This window comes from Cupressus sempervirens, chromosome 5, assembly GCF_028749045.1.
Source record: "Cupressus sempervirens isolate cs-2001-9-10 chromosome 5, ASM2874904v1, whole genome shotgun sequence".
Lineage (NCBI taxonomy): Eukaryota > Viridiplantae > Streptophyta > Pinopsida > Cupressales > Cupressaceae > Cupressus > Cupressus sempervirens.
The window spans coordinates 984,225,112-984,245,196 of NC_143122.1; the positions used below are offsets into that span (position 1 = coordinate 984,225,112).

Consider the following 20,085-nt stretch of genomic DNA (forward strand, 5'->3'; position numbering starts at 1 on the left):
TTTTATTGTGTATAAGGTGTCTTTGAATTTGTATATCTTCAAAGATATGATGAAGAATGTATTTGGTTGTATGCCCCGAATGTGTTCATGATTTGATATTAGTAGGTTTTCGTATGTCAATGTGGTGTTCTCTTTATGTGTTGTTGGAATCTATTAATCTTTCTAATTTATGTAATTGGTCTGGCAAAATGCATTCGTTTCTTGGTATCTTGATGTGAATGTATCATAGTAACTTATCTATTTGTATGTCAAGGTTTGCTATTCTTATTTTGTGATCATTGCATTTAGGCCTAAACCCCTTTGTAATCATTATCATTTGTGAATCTCAATTAGTATTCATATGCTTACCGTTGATTGTTGTGCTATCCATTTCCTCTAGTTCTAGCTCTATTTTGTTTCCTTTTTCTACTAAAAAAATTACACACACCCCTATTATACGAGGGAGTTGCCCCTCAAACACAGAGGAAGATTGCAATCTGATAGTGATTAATTGTAATCTCTTCGAGTGTTGGCACAGTTGTCACTGCTCACACGGCAATGGGGTCAATTTTGCAGATAATTTCACAATGACAAATTTGTTTACCAACGCACAGTTCAAGTTCAATTCAAAAAGTTTATCGTGCAAAATCAACTATTGGGGCAATTAATGAAGGCCATGGTCAATCCAAATGCAAATTGACTTTTTAGATCTCCATAATCAAAATAATAACTTTAGAGAACTTTTCACATTAAAAGCAGGGAGAGAAACAACCAGTATGCCTTGAGTGGAAATTCTTGCTTAAACTCTTGCTGATCACACACCACTTCACGAGGATGAAACTGACAATGTATCCTCATGCTGGTATTGACATTGAACCTATGGAAGATCAAATAAGGATCAATCGTGAAGTCAAGTCCTTGGAATTGTTCCGCCACTTGTTTATCGTTGTGTAGCACAAACAATGCATCCTAGTGTAATCCTATCATGTTGTCTTACAAAATGATTCGTTGATGATTTGCTCCTCAAACATTTCTTCAAGTTGCTCAAATTTAATATCAAACTGTAGCACAATCCCAAAAGGCATCTTGGTCATTAATTAACATATCATGCATATTCTCACCAAAGATTCTTTGAAGAGAAGGGGCAGCATTTGTGATCAAATGACCTGTAGATTATGTCAAGTCTTCTGTAGGGTGTTAGTAGAATGACCATTGAGGGCTGGTTTTAAAGTAATTATGTAATGTTTTCAAAATGGTTAGTATCATTCCTTTTTGAAATTAGTTCTTATTTAGAAATTCCTTTTCATTTCATTGAAAATAAATTTGATTATCATTTCAATTGTTAGGGACATGTGAAGTATGATATTGTATTTGGGATCTCTTGTATATATAGCATGGAGTGGTTTCCGCAATTTATTATTTCTGTTATAATATGTGAAGTTATTATTAGTTTATACAAGTAGAAAGAACGCTATATGGTCAATACTAGTAGAATGCAATGCAAATTTACGGAGAGACCCTTGTATAAATAGGCAGGGTGTAGATGAGATGTGATCACATAACTTGAGGCAAAAGGTGAATGTGCTAATTAAATGTAGCTAATTAGATGCCGAAAGGATCCAAAAGCGAAATCAATTAGGCAATTGACTCATTTACACCAATATTATGTTCTTACATGTTTGTTTTATAATCCTCGTCAAGACATAAAAACCAAGGTCCCAACAAACGCGAAACCTCCAGGTGCACAAATGTACCCTTAACTAGTCTTATTTTTGTTTCAATCTAACCACATTGTGATCGTACTGTTGGATATATATTTTGAGTTCCACGGTATGCAAATTGTAGTACTGTTTATGTTGATGCCTTACTCAGATATCACATTATATTGACATATTTGACTTTAAATTTCTCTAATGGGATTTTTCGATGACTTGATATTTTCACTGTGAATCAGCGGAAAAGTTGGAGCAGGCAGAGAGTCAACTTGCTCATGCACGCGTGGGCTCATTTATTGTGCCTCCACAGCGCAAGAAAGAGGTACTTCCAATATTATTCATATAATATTGAACAGTTGTGTACTCCATTTCCTTTTGATATTCTGTCTTTCCATGTCTCTGGGTCGGAGTCTGTCCAAATGAGCATAATTTTTCATAGCCTAGTGCAATGCCTGTCACTAATCGTGTATAATTATTTCAGCCTTCCAAACTCAACAGAGCCAAATTCAAAAAACTCAGGTGGTTATTAAAATTTGTACTAAAATCTTAAGACCATATGCCCATTGCTTTCAGTAATGTTTCTACTAATGTGACACTACAGAAAGTAAACATATCTTTTCCAACCCTTTAACAACAACCACTTGAAAAGTATACTGTTAATATGCAATATGATAAACCTCTTAAGAGAAATTTGAATCGGAATTCATAGATTTCTGGAATTGACTGCAACATTTTCTAGCATAATGTTTTGGATCTTCCATGATCCTCCATCACTAGTATGATATTATATGAGGAAAAAGAATAAATAAATTAGTGAGAGACCCAAAGAAAGAGATCTGGGAAGTAGGGAGCTAACCACCAAGGAAGATCCCGAATTGACCGGACCAAGAAAGAGGAGTGAAAAATTATGAATGAATAAGGCCCAGAAACAGGAAAAATGGGAAGAAGAAAGAAGAAAAATTATACAAATTGAAATAAACGACTTAGTCGAAAGGGCAGTAGAGAAAGAAGTGTTGAAAACCAAGAAAAATTGAAGTCAAATATTCAATAATGAAACTAGAAAATAAAAGAAAAAATTTAATACACAACTACAAATATTATGGTCTAATCGATATATAAAGTGGTGCAAGGGGGTGAAAGATGAAATAAGATAGTATTATTTAGGCAATCTATAGGGCAATAGAGAAAAATGAATAATTGAATAGAGAAAAATGAATAATTGAATATAACTAAGATATACATGAAGAAAGGGGAATCAAAATGAAATTAAATAGTACATTTCTAGTGAGAGATATATAGTGAACAATTTATATACTAATAGAGAATAATCTATATGTTAATAGAGAAAACGAAGAATAGAATATAAGTGAATAAAACATTTAACAATAGTAAAAACTACTATATATCAAGTACATAAAGCAAAAAGAAAATATAGAATAACTTAGGCGTTTATAGCATGTAATAAAATAAAATAATAGCATGTAATAGATTGAGGATTGAGAATAGAAAAGAATAAAAAATTAGTGAGAATAGCTTTATCATTATAGAGATGGCTAAATAATAAGAATAAGAATTAAGGAGAAATGATAATGTGATTACACATTTCTGTGATTTTTTTTACTATTCTTGTTTAAAAAGTTTTTTTTTTTTTTTTTTCAAAATTGTTGAACATTTTTTTGTCTAACTTCTAAAGATGTAAATATCACATGGCTTAAAGTCAAAAAGTAATTAGTTATCTTGTGGAAAAACTTAGGCCAGAAAAATGAGATAAAAAATCTTGTATTTATTTTTCAATTTTTTTAGATTGTTAAACACGTTTTGCCTAACTTCTAAAGATGTAAATATCACATGACTTAAAGTTAAAAAGTAATTTGTTATCTTCTGAAGAAACTTAGGTGGGAAAAACTGAGGAAAAAAATCTTGTAATTATAATGCATAGTTCAGCATTCAAATACATTCAAATATAGGCTGAAGATAAAAAATGATAAGATATATTATTAATATTTTTAACATAGAAGTTAAATAATATCATTATAATTTTTTTTATTCGATATAATTATTGTATATTATAATATAATATTATTAAAAATAACCAAAGTAAAAAACTAAACATATAAATAATTATTAGAAAAGTAAATATATAAATATATTATTTAATGTTTTATTATATTGAGTGTCAAAAGTGATGAAAGTAAAATAAATTGGTGAAAATCAGATTAGTTTAATTACAGAGAAGTTAAGTCTGTAGTTGGAGTAGTACTGAGATGGGTGACCTCCTTTAAGTGTTTAATTCATTGTCGTAAAGACAAATTTCAAATATGAGTCAATGTATTTGACTCAAAAAACTATGTAGTTAATCCTGATAGCAATATTACAATTTGACTTCTTGTAGAAAAATATCTCCTACTTAATTAAAATAAATTAGTTTTCAAACAGAATTGGAAAAAAATCTAACCATAAAAAGTTGCATTGGATTTAGGACAAGATAAAGTCATTAATGCACTTACATAAATCATGCCTAAATTTTTTGTATTTTTCATCAACAGAAAATTTAATTTTTAGCCTTTCAAAAATTTTTATGGTCTACTAAAAGTAAATAAAAAATAAATTTATCATTAAATTTATATTTGTGATATGATTGATTAATTCAATTGAAGAATGAATTTTATGAATGCAATAGTATCTTAGAATAAAACTTAATAGAAAAAACTAATGGAAAGTATACTTTAAAGGTTTAAAAGGTTCTAAAAAGTGAAGGATTAGAAGTCTACAAGAGACATGAAAGAGGAAACGAGAAGGCAAGGGGGAAGCTCTATATATTTGAGGTCAAATAAAAGGGGTTGCCAGGTAGGACACAAGTGTCAACCACCATATATTCAGTGACTTCTTATTGATTATTGTATTTTTCCATATGCTATTATCACCAAAATTACTTTATATTCTATTATATTTTTTATTTTCATTTTATTTTAGTTTACTACTGATTTTTTCAATTTTTTCCTAGTTGAATTTCATATTAACTATGGTTTATGTAATATGACCCAAAATATTAATGTTAAAAAATCTTACAATTTTTAATCCGGAAATCTATGCTCTTTGATATTATAAATTATAAAAAAATCATGCCGTTAGATTGGAATCGAACTCCTGCCTATGTAATTGGTGCTTTGTAAAAGTATTAAGAATAATAATTTCATCTTAGTTATATTTTCTCAATAGCCTTAAATACATAGTATTGAAACCTTGGAAGAAAGTTACAAGATCCCTCTTAAAGTGAGTGCGAAGTTACAAAAACCTCTGTAATTTTTAATGTGTTCTCTTTACTCTTGTGGCCTGTTGTGTATCCTACGCTTTGTGTTTCTTTCTATATTCATGAATGTTATTCTTGAGTATGTTTTTCTTCACTCCGATTCTCTAAGCATGTGTCGAATTATGTACAGGAGGAATCACAACTTGCAAAGATTACACGAGACAGTGCAAAGATTACAGTTGAGCAGGTGCATGGTCTGATGTCACAGGTATGATATTTCATATTTGCTTTCATATGTCTACTATGTTGCTTTTCTACGATGGGCATACAAATGGGTGTCAATTTAGGCTCATTCTCAAAGGGACTTATATATTGTTGTATTTACTTTCAAACCAGGTTATTAAGGACACCTTGTTTAATTCAGTTCATCAGTCTGCAAGGAATGGATTGGTTTCTACTGAGGCGTCAGGCCCTGAGCCCATGATTGAAACCTGATGCATGAACAAAATGGCCATAAGTGATATTTGCATTATGTTTATGTCATTATTGACATCTCTTCTTGGCCACAAGTTGACCTGCCAGTTTTCCTTTCTCATGGCTCTCCTCTGCCAGATATTTGATTTTGCTTTATTGTATATTGGGAGAGTGGTGAAGTATCGGCAGCATAGTGGCGTCTGGGATATCGTAGGCAGAATAAGCTATCCAGATTAATTAGTTAGAAATTATATTTCATTGATTTATATGCCTACTTGGTTAATATATTTGTACTTAAGTAGCCTTGCAGCTTTGGTACTGCCATTCAACCAAATTGATGATTTGAAACTAGGATGTTCGCAAAAAATGGTTTGCAAATCTCTGTTTATAAATGGCAAACGGGACGAATGTCTATATCTTTCTGGTTGACGTGCTAGTTTTGAACTATATTTCTGCAATGTCTCGGGTGCTTTATTGTGATCCTATAGCTTGGTAACACCAAAGTAATACGTGTGTATATTTTGAGGTTGATAACAATGTTACTTTCTAAATGCATGTTATAAATAACAGGAGAAACACCAGTTGCCTTGGTAGATGTCAGTATTTAAATATATTCTTTAGCAGTAAGACGGAACTTTAGGCTGCGGTCAAATATTGAATTTCTGGCATAGTTAAACTATGTTATCAAAATACACTGTTGGATAATATACCACATTGGGATGAACTTGGGATGAACTCGGGATGATCTGAGTTCAGTTTATAGATTATGAGGGAGATATAAGAATAGTCTATGGGACAGCCTTCCGACTAAATCAGCTTTAGTAATTCAGATATATTGTTTATGAGACCTTTAACTGCTCATTGTACTCTTCGTTGAATAGATTGTGCCAAGAGCTTCCAGATATAGAGAATGGTCTATAGATGCATTACCTTTATTTTTAATACGACAGTGCATACAGCTTTGAACCTGAATTCTTATGTCAGAAGACATCACTATAGTGGTATAAGGCATAAAATTAATCAACTAAAATAATTCTATATACTTGAAATAATTTTAAAATAGTATGCAAGTGGAATACAATAATGTTAAAGAACCCTACATAAAAATTAAATTTACACCACCATATACACAATTTATATAAATGTTACGATATTTATGTTAGTTTAATGATTTGTAGATGTGTTAACTATTTGAATTTAATTCGCGCGTCTTTGTTTTTGGTAAACTATTAATATTAGTTTAAATGCAATGATTGTCTAGTGGGCCATGTTCATTCTTATTATAAAATATTACACGTGAATTGATGAAAATACAACAAATGTTTGAGTGGCTTAATGCTTTCTTGTAAATGTTAAGTTTTGTTAAACTAGTAAAATATGGATTGGTTAAGATACATTGAATGGTAAGTAAGTGAACCATGTTTATTCTTATTATAATTGGATTTTTGTGAAGCATTTCTTCCAAAAAGAAAAAATACATAATTAGCTACAATAATTCATTATATAATTTGACAGAAAATGTCGCCTAATTTTTTTAACTAATATGGTCTATCATTCACATATTCAAGTTGTTAAAATTCTAGGTTGACATTCTCACTTGATAATTTGAAGTTTGAAATCTAGCTTTTGATACCTGCCACTTAGGGCTCCTTTGGTTCATGAATTTGGACAGGAATTGGAAGGGTGCGTAAAATCAAAATTGGAAAAAATCAGAATTTGATATCCTCTTTCTACTCTCAAATTTGGGATTTAGTATTCTATCTAGATAGGTGGAATTGCTCTAATTCCCATTGTAATTCCACTTTGACAAGAAAATTGGATTACATATGAATTGAAATTAAAAACTTTTGAGATCTGATTTACATAATTTGAGAGGGAGATCATCAATCAACGTTGTCTTTGACTATCTAACTATTGTTTGGTTCAGAGAGGTGTTGATGCACAACGCTGTAAACCCAGTGTTTCTTTCCACCCTGTGCCACGGGAATGGAACAAGCCATCTCAATAAAATGGTTACTTCCCTTAAATCTCCTTTGTGCAACTTGTTATTTTGTGCAGCAGCCATGGCTGCAACCAGCTTTGTGAGCCAGGAGATGAAAGAGAGCCACACAAATGCAACTAGTTTCTTCTGTAACCCTGCATGTGATTTGTAACATCAAGGGTTCAAAACTGCTTGAAAAATTCATCAAGGTGTACAAAATATTTGTGTGATCTGCTGTCAGATTTTTTGGATTTGAACCAAACAAAGTCCAGAATACTAAATTTGGAATATCAAATATTTGAGTTTCTACCTATAAGTCCCAAACTAAATTCTAAAAATTGTCATCTCAATTACAAGTTTATGAATTTTAAATCTAGAATTCCAAATTCCAAATTCCAAATCATATTCCAACAACCAAATGGGTCCCTAGCATGTAGCTTTAATGACATTGCAAGTTATCTTTGCCAATTTCCATACGATGGACTAGTGGACTAGCATTGCAAATTGGATTAGACAAACATGCCACTCGAGTTATAAGTGCAATAATGCACATCAAAAGCTCCCATACTTCAAAAATGAAAGAGGAACTTCGGCGTCAAAAGTTGGTTAATGCATTGATTGTCTAAATTATCATTCCTTAAAGCGCTTATCATTAGTATACGTATGGACGTTATGTTTAGTACAAATCAAGGCTTCTCATATGTGAGAAGATGAAACAGGAACTTCAACTAATGTATAAAGTCATTAATGCGTGTTGAATGTTTGCGTATCATATCGTCATTATTTAAGTACTTTTCATCAAAATTACAGAGCATATAAAAATTAATGTAGTACATAACCAACCTTATTGGTTAAGCAACTTTGAAAATTTACAAATTCTTCAATTTAAGAATGACAAAAACTAGAGACTGGTGCAATCTCTGGTGTGATTAACGAAAATAAAAAGTTTTCTTTTAAGACTTGTTATTAAAATTGTAGGCCCAAGAAAAGAGTATTTTCTGCTTGATAAACACAAGCAGACCAATGTTCGCAACAAATGTAAATCAACAAACATAACTAAATGTGAATCCTGCAACATGCAAAGTTGCTATTCATAATCATTTGTTTCTTGTGTTCAATCTTGTGGGCCTGCTTGGCAACAAAAGTAGCAGAAAGTGACTAACTGCTATTGACAACAAAAAACTTAACGAAAAACTGACCAAATTAAAATTGACAACAAAATCAGTCTAGAAAACATGACCAGATCAACAGTACTAAGAAAACTGTGGCCAATAACACTGAACAGACATACACAAACTAAAGTTAAAAAAAAAATCTTGATAGATCACGAAACTGCAGCATTTTTCAAGTAACTGTTGAGCATCAAATTCCAGAGGCATTTGGAAACGATGATATGGACAAATCATGTTCTAGAGGCAGTCACTTGACAAACATTAAGGAGTACACTCAAACTACAGATTATAATACAAATATGAATTGCACTTCCATCCAACCATGTATTTTGCATGTTGTCTGTAGATTACACTACACACGAACTTCGGTAGGTCCCGCCAAAAGATACACTGTAATCCAGAATTGCACAATATGTATACAATTCAGCTAGACTCTTGAGATCTACCTGAAAAAAAAATAATTAGAACAATCAATCAGGATGGTTTGGTGCTTCAAATTCTTGAAGTTCAGCATATGTAAATTGTAGGTGTGCTATCCCCAGCAATTAAAAAAGATACAGTACTGCAGTAGCACTTAGTATTGCCTGAAGAAGTATCTATTTGTCTTTGTGCCAGTTAGTCTGTCTAGAAACTGATAGACCCTACTTCTTCCGAGCTCTGTCTTGCTTGACCCTTACAATTCTCCGAGTGCGTTTTTCAGCTCCATTATCTGCAAGTTCTTTATCAGCCCCTGAAGTAGGAGTGTCAGATATAGGAAGCTTCTGATATAAAATGCCTGCCTTGGCTTCAATCGATTCTGCATTTGATTGAGAATCAATTAGCAGAGCTGCTGATGTTCGTGAAACAGTTGATGAAGTCTGTTCAACAGAGCCTGAGACAGGGGTCCCTGATTTTTTTGAGGGCTCTTTCGAATCATTTCCGTTCATTTGCCCAACTTTTTGGCCATCCAATAAAGTAGTTCCTAAAAGAGTTGTTTGTTCAACAGACCCTGAGCAAGGGATATCTGTTGATTTTGAAGGTTCTTTTAAATTGTTTCCATTCATCTTCCCACTTTGTTGGTCATCCACCACTGTAATTTCTATTGGTGTGTTCACAGCAGCAGTTGAGCTTGTCAAGTCAATTATTTGTGTTGGTAGCCCTGATGAACTAGGCAACCCAGTAAAAGTCAAAGACCTAACACCCAAACCACATTCAATTGGCAACTTTGTCTCAGTTGTTTTATCAGTTGTAGTTTCTATAGTCTCTACTAACCTAGATGCTTGTTTGTTCTCACCATTTTCTGAACCCCCTGAACCAAGTTGAGTGCTTGTCCCAGAACTCAATGAAGGTGTACTGCTAGTTTTAAACACAGATGGAAAAGCTGTTGCAGCTGACACAGGAGTTATGCTAATACCAGACTGGGCAATCCCCGAGCTAACTTGAGTTGTTGGGATTACACCAGATGAAGTGCTGCTGCTGGATCCAAATATTGAAACATTTCCAGTGCCTGCTTGAGAGCTAATTTTGGTGAAACTGGTAAATGATGCAGGAGCTGAAGCAGATGCACCCAGCTTGCTAAGTCCAAAAGAACTCAATGAAGGACAAGAGGTTGCAACAGAACTGCTGAACAATGGAGAGCCTGTTCTCTGAAATAACGTAGAGGAACTGTTGGTAAATAATGTGGTTGAAAATGGCGAGCTTGACATAGACTTGAATGAAGCAGAAGCCCACGATGAAAAAGATGGTTTAGAATTTGAATCAGACGCTGACTGAGAGGTTGATATTGGATTACTGCTCAATGCAGACAATGGGCTTGATTCAGATGCTACAGCTGCCTCGACAGCAGCACTGGATTAGACATCAATAGTTGGAGAAAGTTAGCAGTGATAGGCTACCAAAATCAACTTATTTTCTTAAAAAACAAATCAATTATATAACCCAGTCATATAGCAGCTAACCTGAATAGCATATCTCCCTTGCTTTGAAACTTGAAATCAAACTTTGGCATGAAAGCATTAGAATTTGTACTTCCATCTGTCGCAAATGTAAAGATGGGGCCTTTACTCATGTTTCCAGAGCCAAACTCAAAAGTTGGATTTTGTTTACTGTTTTGCCCAGCTGCAAATAGAAGGGGTGTGATATTGCAAGTTAGCAGGATGAAAATATAATGTCTTTGCCAGAGGAAACATTGATATGCAACTTCAGTACAATTCCAAATCAGGAATAATGTATTAGTTATCACCATTGTTTCTATTGTCAAAAATCTAACTTGCAGAAATACTTGTTAGAGGCTCTTTCCTTAAACACTTAGTATCAAAAAATATACCATCAGATGCAAGCATTAGAGACTTTGATGTTTGGATGGCAGGGGCAATTAGATCTTCTGTAGTCTCCCAAGCCTTGTTTTCCAGCCCCTGTGTGAATACATAAGTAAAAGGAGATTAGACCCGTAAGAAATAGCATAAGTAAATTACTCATGATACCAGATAGCTTTGTTTATGTGACAAAAAAATTTCACGAGTCTTGCCTCAACAATTTTTGTATGCGAGTCGGTGGTCTTCTCTGATACAGCGGAGCTGACAAAGACAGAACTAGTGCCCTCTGAAGATACCAGTGTCGAAGGTGAATTCACAATATTCTTGCTCTTCGTAGAATTTGCATAGGCAACACTCTCAGTCACTTGATTTGCAATTTTATCTTTCACAGAGGCCAACTGTTGTTCAGAAGGCTTCAAAGGTAACTTCTCATTATTATTTTCCAGGATTTTTTGTGCTGTCAGACTTGATTGTGCAGGCACACCAGAAATTTTTGCAATACTCTCTTTATATGGTGTCGATAATGACAATACATTTCCAAATGACTTTTGACGAGTTCTTCGAACTGGTTCAGTGTTAGCATCATCCATCACAGAACTCCTTTTTAATGTCTTCTCACCACGAATAAAAAGCACTATGTTAGCATTGGTCTCACTTCAAAAATACCATTTCAAATTTCTCTTTGAAGCTGACAAGTTATAATTCAATAAATCTAGGAGACAATAAATTGAGCAAGAATGATGTCAAGTTTCACCTCATATCCACCTGTAACAGGGTGTTGATGTTGTGTGAACCTAGAAGATGTCATATCATCCTCTGCTGCATTATCTGTCCTCTGCACATGGAAGATATAATACTGTCGGGAGCAAAATTCTAAATATTTAATCATCTAGCCAAACTTAAGCAATCCTTGCACAAATTTCTGTACCTGAATAGAATGTTGTGAATAAGCACCCCAATAATATGGGGTTCGTGTTAGACCAGCTCTGGAATAAGGACTATAAGTCAATCTCTCGGTGTTGTTCCATGAACTTGAAGGTGTAGGAGTCCTATATCTTTCCTCGTGATAGCTTTTGCTACCCGACCAGAGTTCTTTTGTTGTTGGAACAAAAGAGCGATTATTACTTAGGTAACCACTTTCAGTTGATTTGCAGGGCAGCACCCACGTAGGTTGCACACCCATATAAGCTTTTGCAACATCTACAGGTGATGATGCTGCATTGTCAGCAACCTGCAAAACCCATTTATAAGGAAAAAAACTTGCATGTATAGATGCATACATAAAGTAAATACAGCCATCCATAAACAAAGGAAACTAATTTTTCCATCTGCTGGGCCTATAACATCCATAATTGTCCACTTACATCTGCTGACAAATCCAGGCCGGAAACGTTGCCACACAAAGCAACATCCCATCCACTGTTCCCCCCTTCTTCCTGTGATTTTCTTCTCTCTTCCCGCCATCTCTGTGCTTCCTCAAGTGCTTCATTCCTCAAATAATTTCCTGAGTGCTCTCTATGTCCATGCTCTTTCAAGCCAGAGCTATCAACTACCCGTGATTGTAGCAACATTGTTAAGTGTATGATCTCATCCCTGATGCAAGGCAAATGCAATAAAAAATTTCAAAAAATATCATCCTGATATATTCCATATTCATAAGCAAGGATGCATATCACCATCATTTGGGAACACAGCAAATGACTGAAATTAATTACTTTCACATTATGCCATAACTGTAGCCTGACCAAGAGATGCGAGAAACTGTTGAATGAAACAAGAACAAACACATTTGTGCAGATAAAAATTCTAAACTTCTCATGAGAAGTATTATTAGGTTGGAATATAACTTTGGACACACAGCTCTGAGATCTCTCTCCCATTTACTACATCCTAATAGATCATACCATGCCACATTTTTTAACAAAGAATGTTAATCTGATGCTTGCAAGTTACCACCATGACCAATGAAGCTAAAGATTCAAAGAATGATCTTTGCAATCTATTGTTAGAGATACTGATGCAGTCCCCATAAATCCAATCATAACAGTGATCATTATTTATAAGATGACTAAAGTAACAAAACACAACTTTTGGATTGTGAGAATTATTTTCATCAACACTTTGGTATGATGTAATAATGAACCAATGACACGAGACAAAATAAACATAAATTATGTCTTTTTTGCCACATCTTGGTATGTCTTTCATATTGTAACTTCTCTCTTGACATTGCCTCATGTATAGTTGTCATGTACCTTTTCAAAATTTTCCAAAAATAGTACTTTGGTAGTCCTAAAATAGCAAATCAGCATCAGTTGATAGTTTGGGAAACAATAATAAATCTGGTGATTGGGTTGAGATTTGAATATTATCTAAACACCTAATATGTATAAATTTACTTATTTTCCCTCTGGCATGGAGCTTTGGAAAGTCACAAGAGCTGCTATTTTGGCTTCTAATAGAAATTATAAGTTTTGCACAGTGTTGTGGAGGTTAAGAGACACTTGGATAACCTAATCAAGAGCTGAGATATTCACAAGATGTATAGTCATAACCCTGAGCAAATATAGAATAAAATGTATAACAATACATTATGGGTTGAATATTGTAGGTGACTAAATAATGCAGGGGTAAGGTTGGACCTATAAGACAGAATGGGAGTTTGAAGATTTCCAGGTGATCTAAGGGTGTGAACCAAAGGATTACCAAGTAATCTAACAGGGAAGTCAAAATTTGTGATAACAATTTCTTTCTGAGGTTATCACTGTGCTGAAAGATTTGGCACGGACAGCAGTTCTCAGTACTTAGAGCTTGCATGTAATTTGTGTAATTTGCAAGATTTAATTGATATTTCAGTTTTATGATGAAATTGTGGAGTGCCCAGACATGGTTTTCCTGTTTGACTTTGCGATTTTTAGAAAGTTCTCTTGGAGTGTAGGCAATGGTTTAGAACCTGCGATTTGGTAATGAGTGTGCTGAAGGTTGCAGAAGTTCATGGCAGCCTCGAGACCGAGAGTTTTCTGTTATTTTATGTATTTTCATGAAATTTTGTCATTAATAGAATTGATTTGAAGTTTAGTGTGTCGTTCCTAGACTTTGGTGAAGTTTGCAGTGAGTTTGTTTTCAATCTTGTTTCCATATTTGTATCAAATTTACAACAGATGCTATGTATTGTTTGCAACAGGAAATTAACTTATTTTCTCGCAGTAAATGTGAAATTATCATTTCACATCAGTATTGAAGAAGCTTCGTAAGGTTTGATGTGAAATTTGTGCTATCAGGTACACATAATTTGTGAAAAATTTGTTATATGCTTGTGGGTTTGAAGAAACTTATCAGAAAGGTTTGAGGGTTTGATTATAATATCATTCTGTATCTTGTTTACTGATTACCCCTACATTTCAAATAAATTATAACAAGATTTTGCTTGGGGATATTCAACAGACACTACTCTCTAATTAGTTAAATTGATTTCTCAAATTATATCTGAATAAAATACAAAAAGTTCACAACATATAGAAGGATCTTCAAAATTAATCAGCAAGGTACATTTTACTGTTTCTTGATTTATCATAATAAAATTAAAATATAAAAAGCTTTTTTAAGAATACAATGGTGCTATTCAGATGAGATTTCTGGACCTCAAAGAAGCTGCAACAATGATGGATTTTTTTTCGAAAAATCTAAGTCTAATTAATTAAAAGAGTTCTATGTACCGGGACATAGATTTTATTGGGCCATATTATTATTAAAAGTAAATGAGGCTTGTATGATGACCATTTAGTAAAGAGAAACAAATGGATAAACATTATGATGCCTGAAGGTGCCAACAAAACAAATAATTTAGTCTACCACACTATATTTTATTTTGCAGAATTATATTGTACCATAGAACAACCATGTTCCACTGGGTTGATGATATGTATTTTTATATAGACTAAAATATGGAAGCGTCAACATTTCTAAAATATTACATAAAAATAAAATAAAACTAGATCAAACTACAGCCGCGTCATCTTATCCATGTACATAAAAACACTTATTTATTTTGACATCCTTGAATTCAAGGCACCCATAAGGAGGAAAGTTGTCCCATGTTTCGGAGATAATCACACTTCTCGTTACTCGATTGGTTCTCTTCGCACAACAGATTCTAGTCATTGGTAAGGACTCCAGAGACGAGCACAACTTACATTGTGTAAGGCAATCATATTCTTGGACACCATTCTGGGCTACGAATGGCATCTAACCAAAGGGGTTATTATGGTTTACAAACCAGTTTGGTTCATAATATTAAGAAAATTAATGACTTTGAGAACCTTGATGTAAATGTGTCGAGAATTTATGTCGTATGTTGACTTAAGGTTTGAAAGCCAAGAATTGATGATGACTACACAAGACTCTCTCAATGGCATGTAGCGTCATCTAGATTCTATACTCAAATCATAAAGACTGCTCGAAGAGGTGAATGGGTTAATATATTAGAGTTGACTTTAAACAAGCTTCCAACTGTCTCATTATGTCGCCTTCGTAAAGCATGGACCAACACTCATATTCTTCATCTTCTTTTGTCTTTTGCTCCAACTGACAGCTGTAACTACTCTCAACATGGTACATTCATCACCAGCTTGAATTTTAACAAACATTTGGAAAGGATTATAAATATTTTGAAGGAGAAACATACATAAGTTTTCTCCTTTGTTCAATTTCAGTTCATATGTTTCTCTTGGTCTTTGCAGCGAAGATGAAGAGGATGTTAATAATAGCATTTGAATTGTTGCTGGGGCCCATTATAGCAGAATGTGGTAGGCGTGACCGTGAAAGAATCTTCTCATCAAGTAATCCGAGCAGTTTTTTGAAGGGCAACTCCCACAAGTGCAATGAGAAACACAACTTGGAATGCTGCAGGTCAGGGGTTCAATAACCACAGTTCAAATGCTCACCCCGCATGACAAAACGAACCTCCAGCCACGCAGACTTTGAATGGGTTTGAGAAGAATGATGACAGTTTGCAGATGTGTACTGGTAGAGAATCAATGGCTGACCTCCAAGAATTTGTTAATCCGAGCATTTGCCGTTCGTGCATCTTTACTGAGTGACAGATTATAGTGACCCAGAAAACAGCTCCAGGGGCATTTAGTTATTTCTTTGGACCAATACATAGTGCTTTTCACAGATTGGAGTGGCAAATGAAAACCATGAAGGTATATGCAGTGATTAAAATTGGAGCAGCAAAATCAGACTATCTACGCATAAACAGAGAAGACCCCACAACTTGTTGTGCATTGAGATTCTAAGAGATTAAAAATCGAACTTCAACTCTGTAGCACTGTGGTTATTAAATAAGTGGAAGATATCATATGTTCATGTCTTTGTTAAGGATTGTACATTTTGAAGGCCAACTGTAGAATCAAGTCATATATTTTTGCTAGAAAGCTTGAATACTCGTCTGCTGCATGCCACACATATGTTGTAGAGCATGAATCCAAGGAAGAAGGCTATGCCCCCATACACTAGCAAGTCCTTTCAATTCAACTTCATTTCTTTACAAGCATGCTAACAAGTAACAACACAAGTCTGCATCAGCTAGTGTAAATTACATAATCGAAGCATATGCAGTGGGTTGAAGTCATCAACGGTGAAGAGCATATTGTGTTGGGAAAAATGATATCGATAATCTTCCAAAATATCTGTAGGACGGTAATGATGGTAATGACACCAGCGATTATGGATTCAAATATTTCTTCAGACCACTGCCATATAAATCTAAAGGAGAATCCGCCAAGTAATTTGAATTTGACAACGATGGGTATATGCATACGACCAAGCTATCTGACAAATACTAGACTTACTCAATATCATAGAAGAACCACTAGGGGTGAGAAAGAATAGATTCTTTACGTAACATGCCCCCCTGCCCTCCTTGTAGAATGATAGGGCCCCTTATAATTTTATGGGGAATAGTAGGACCCTCAGATGGGCCCTACTTTTCTAAAAGCTATGGCCCTACTATTCGGAATTGGATTGCCGTCCACGGACCACATCTCGAAGCCCCTAATGCCCTCCCTCTTCAGACTTGTTAAGCTTAAGACCCAGTTCGCCTTATATTAGCCCAGCCCACCGTTGTTGCTTCAAGAGGCTTGTCAATGGAGATGCAGAATAAACTAAACTGACAACCTAGACAATTATGCGCAATGCTCAGCGCAGAAGTTGGGCCCAACCAACATTCTCGCCCATGAGAACCCGCAGAGCTGAACCATTAGTACGTCACATGCCCGATAGTCGGTCCATAGCAACTATGTATATCGCCATAGATATATCCACTAATCTTGTGATCCTGATCCTGTCTCGATCCCGCCATTGCCGTGTTACCAAGGGCAAGTCCATCCATCCCACCCTATAATCTATATATAATCCCGTGTTTCTGAAACTAGTCCTTCCCCATAGTGATACGGACTTGACTTAGATCTATACTATAGCAAACTTTAGACTTGACAGATTAGATCTATGTTAGTGTCGTGCTCTGTGCGCGGTCCCCGACAGTCTACCCCTTCCTTTAACTGATGGAAAGAGCAAACCCTAACAGTGGAAATTTGTTGCAAACGTAAAAGGGATGTTCTTAACCATCTGAAATAGGGAATCGCTTCCATTCAAAGTGTATTGGCTAACCATTTGGCATGGAATAAGAATGGGCGATGCTCATACATGGATCAAATCTTTGCACCTTGCAAAATGCATTTTCCTATCATTTTTCCAGAACGAACAACAATTCCAATCCCACATTGAAAGATTGGTAAGGTACAGAGTATCAATATGGAAAAGGGATTAAGTCCATACTACAAATACTTCATCTCTAGCAATCCCGTAAACAATATGGATCATTGTATTGAATAAGTTCAATAAGGTTCAATATATTAAATAATTAAACACATAAAACAAGAGGATAATTAAAATAAATGGTGTTTTAGAAAAGTCATACCTTTTCGTAAATGGCAACTCTCTTAGGTTTTAGAATAAAAATATATAACCATATTATTTGAAAAGAGTCAGAAAACATGAGATATTCGATAAGAAGCATAAAAATATTAGAAGGTGAATGAGAGCTAAAAGGAGAAATAAGGAGTAATATATTATTTGCAATTTGGTTATGTAAAATATTGTAAATAAGTAGAGATCATTTGTACCCATTTTATATATTAATGCAAGAACCCTGTTTTGCTTATTCATCTTGAAAATTGAAGTTCAGATCTTTTGTTCAGATTTTTCCTTTGTGATTATTGATTTTAAATCAATTCCTGCTAACGGTGAAGAAGTTTGATTTTAATACATATCTTTGATTATCAAAATTTGCACAAAAAATGTTGTCTATGGAAATTTTGTCTAATTGGTTTTCCGAAGAAATTAAATTCAATTAGTCTAGGATTTGTGTTGCAAATTGAAGTTTTAGCCTATAAAGTAGTAGATGGTATAGTACTGTTTATCAGTGTTGTACATAAGGATCTGAAGAACAAATCCTACTACTTTATAGGTCATCAAACATATAGTCTGAAGCCTTGAAGTTTGATATTTCCTCATATTCATAACTCATAAACATTATTCCTTCCATTCAAATAACATTAATTTCACAAAAAAATATCAAATCATTCATACAAATTTCATTGTGAACAAGTTTTAAATATTTTGCCTACCTAAGAAATCCTAAAGCTTAAATTCGCTATATAAAATCTTGGAACCATGTAATCAGGGTTTGAGGAGTAGGTCTACCCGCCTAAGTGTAGTGAAGCCTAAAGTGCATTGGAAGACTGATTGAAAAATCCTATCAGAGAAGTGACAAGCTCTTGGATTTCCAATCTGTGGTTTTGGGAACGAACATGGCCCTTTTGATTTCATTTTCTTGATTGCAGCTGTTGGGTTCATGAGTGAGAGAGTTTGTTGGCTTCGTTAGGTGATTGCGAAGTATTGAATACAGATTTGAGTGGGTTTAAGGCAGATTTCAACAAGTCTTTCAAGAAAAATCACATTTTGAGTTAGGTTTGCTGAGTTTGTTTCTATGTTTTTTAAATCCTTTTTTGTTGCATCTAAATAAATACAAAATCATTCCTAAGTAGTAAGAAATGATTTTGAATCATTAGAAGAAGATTCAATGCTATTTTTGACGAGTTTTGCTGAATCTGTCACTTTTTTTAAAGAATATCTACTTTTTTTTTTAAATAACAAATCCTAGCAGTTTGTTTAGTTGTTTCTTACATTGAATGATGTCTAAAAATATTGAAACTATTTTAGATAGTTTCTAACTTTGTTCAAGTCTTTTTCTAAAAAAAAAATTTGGTGTTTTTAATTTCTATGTGTAGGGAAGCAATTAATCATTAAATGAGCATGGCAAATTCAAAGGAAGCCTGGCCACTAACACCATGCCCTTAAAGATTTATAGGCATCTGGCCTAAAAATGCTAGAGATAAAGCATGGAGGTATGCCTATAAAGCACCGGATGAACCTTGGAAGGTGATTTGCATAAGATGCAAGAGAGTAATTTCTTTAGGCATAAATCGCCTCAAATAACATCTTGTAGGCATTAGGAAGCATTATACAAATCCATGAGACAAACATGAAGAAAAGATTAAAGGATTTCTTAATACCCTACTTACAGTTAGGGAAGAGAAAACATTGCATAGGAAGAGGGGAAGATTAACTATGAGGGCAGCCATAGCTGAAACTAAAGGTGCTCCTATTGACATTAAAGAAGAAGCAAAACTTGAGAGCATAATGGGCTCTCTTCATGGTCCACACATTTGATGAAGGGTATTCTCCTTATTAACACAAACACATACAACAAGATTGAGAAATAACAGAAAATTGCAAGAACGGGAGATCGACTTCGTATTATCTCCACAAAAATGGAATTACAATATTTAGAATATGACATGCGAAACTGCATGCGGATTTTATTTTACAATATTTTGCAAGCCAGAGCTACCATATACATCCGCAGAGTTGTCCTAGACAACCCTGTGGGCGTTCGTCATATAGGCAATTTTCCATTGCTCGAGAAGGTTCAAGGAATTTTACCCCTAAACTTTTGGGACTCCAAAATTTTTGAAAGAAATTCATTTTCATCCAATTTCAGGTGGTGCAACTTCCAACAACCATAACTTGCAGCCAGTTGCTCTAGTTGACTAATATGCCACAAACCTCTCTATAGTGTCTAACTCGCACCAGCTCT

At 34.3% G+C, this 20,085-nt stretch overlaps 2 protein-coding genes across 3 annotated transcripts in view; one reads left to right on the forward strand and one right to left on the reverse strand.

Moving 5' to 3' along the window:
* The window catches only part of LOC149559228 (COP9 signalosome complex subunit 5-like), a 42,600-nt gene extending 36,753 nt beyond the window's left edge, over positions 1-5,847 (forward strand). The window contains exons 4-6 of the mRNA XM_089833157.1: positions 1,934-2,016; positions 5,135-5,212; positions 5,341-5,847. Of these exons, the coding sequence (XP_089689283.1) occupies positions 1,934-2,016; positions 5,135-5,212; positions 5,341-5,439 (260 nt within the window). The 3' untranslated portion in view covers positions 5,440-5,847. The remainder of the gene's footprint in view (positions 1-1,933; positions 2,017-5,134; positions 5,213-5,340) is intronic.
* A 2,609-nt stretch (positions 5,848-8,456) lies between these two features.
* Positions 8,457-20,085, reverse strand: part of LOC149559229 (uncharacterized) — an 88,954-nt gene continuing 77,325 nt past the window's right edge. Inside the window, exons 4-11 of one of the 2 annotated variants that reach the window (XR_016365130.1) lie at positions 12,230-12,458; positions 11,794-12,096; positions 11,620-11,700; positions 11,078-11,476; positions 10,877-10,964; positions 10,509-10,668; positions 9,156-10,398; positions 8,457-9,017 (exon numbers count right to left, since the gene is read on the reverse strand). Coding sequence is in view for 1 of the 2 variants with exons in the window: in XM_089833158.1 (XP_089689284.1) it covers positions 9,213-10,398; positions 10,509-10,668; positions 10,877-10,964; positions 11,078-11,476; positions 11,620-11,700; positions 11,794-12,096; positions 12,230-12,458 (2,446 nt within the window). In the remaining variant the exon portion in view is untranslated. Of the gene's footprint in view, positions 10,399-10,508; positions 10,669-10,876; positions 10,965-11,077; positions 11,477-11,619; positions 11,701-11,793; positions 12,097-12,229; positions 12,459-20,085 lie in introns of both variants that reach the window. The other variant, XM_089833158.1, reaches the window with a different exon arrangement.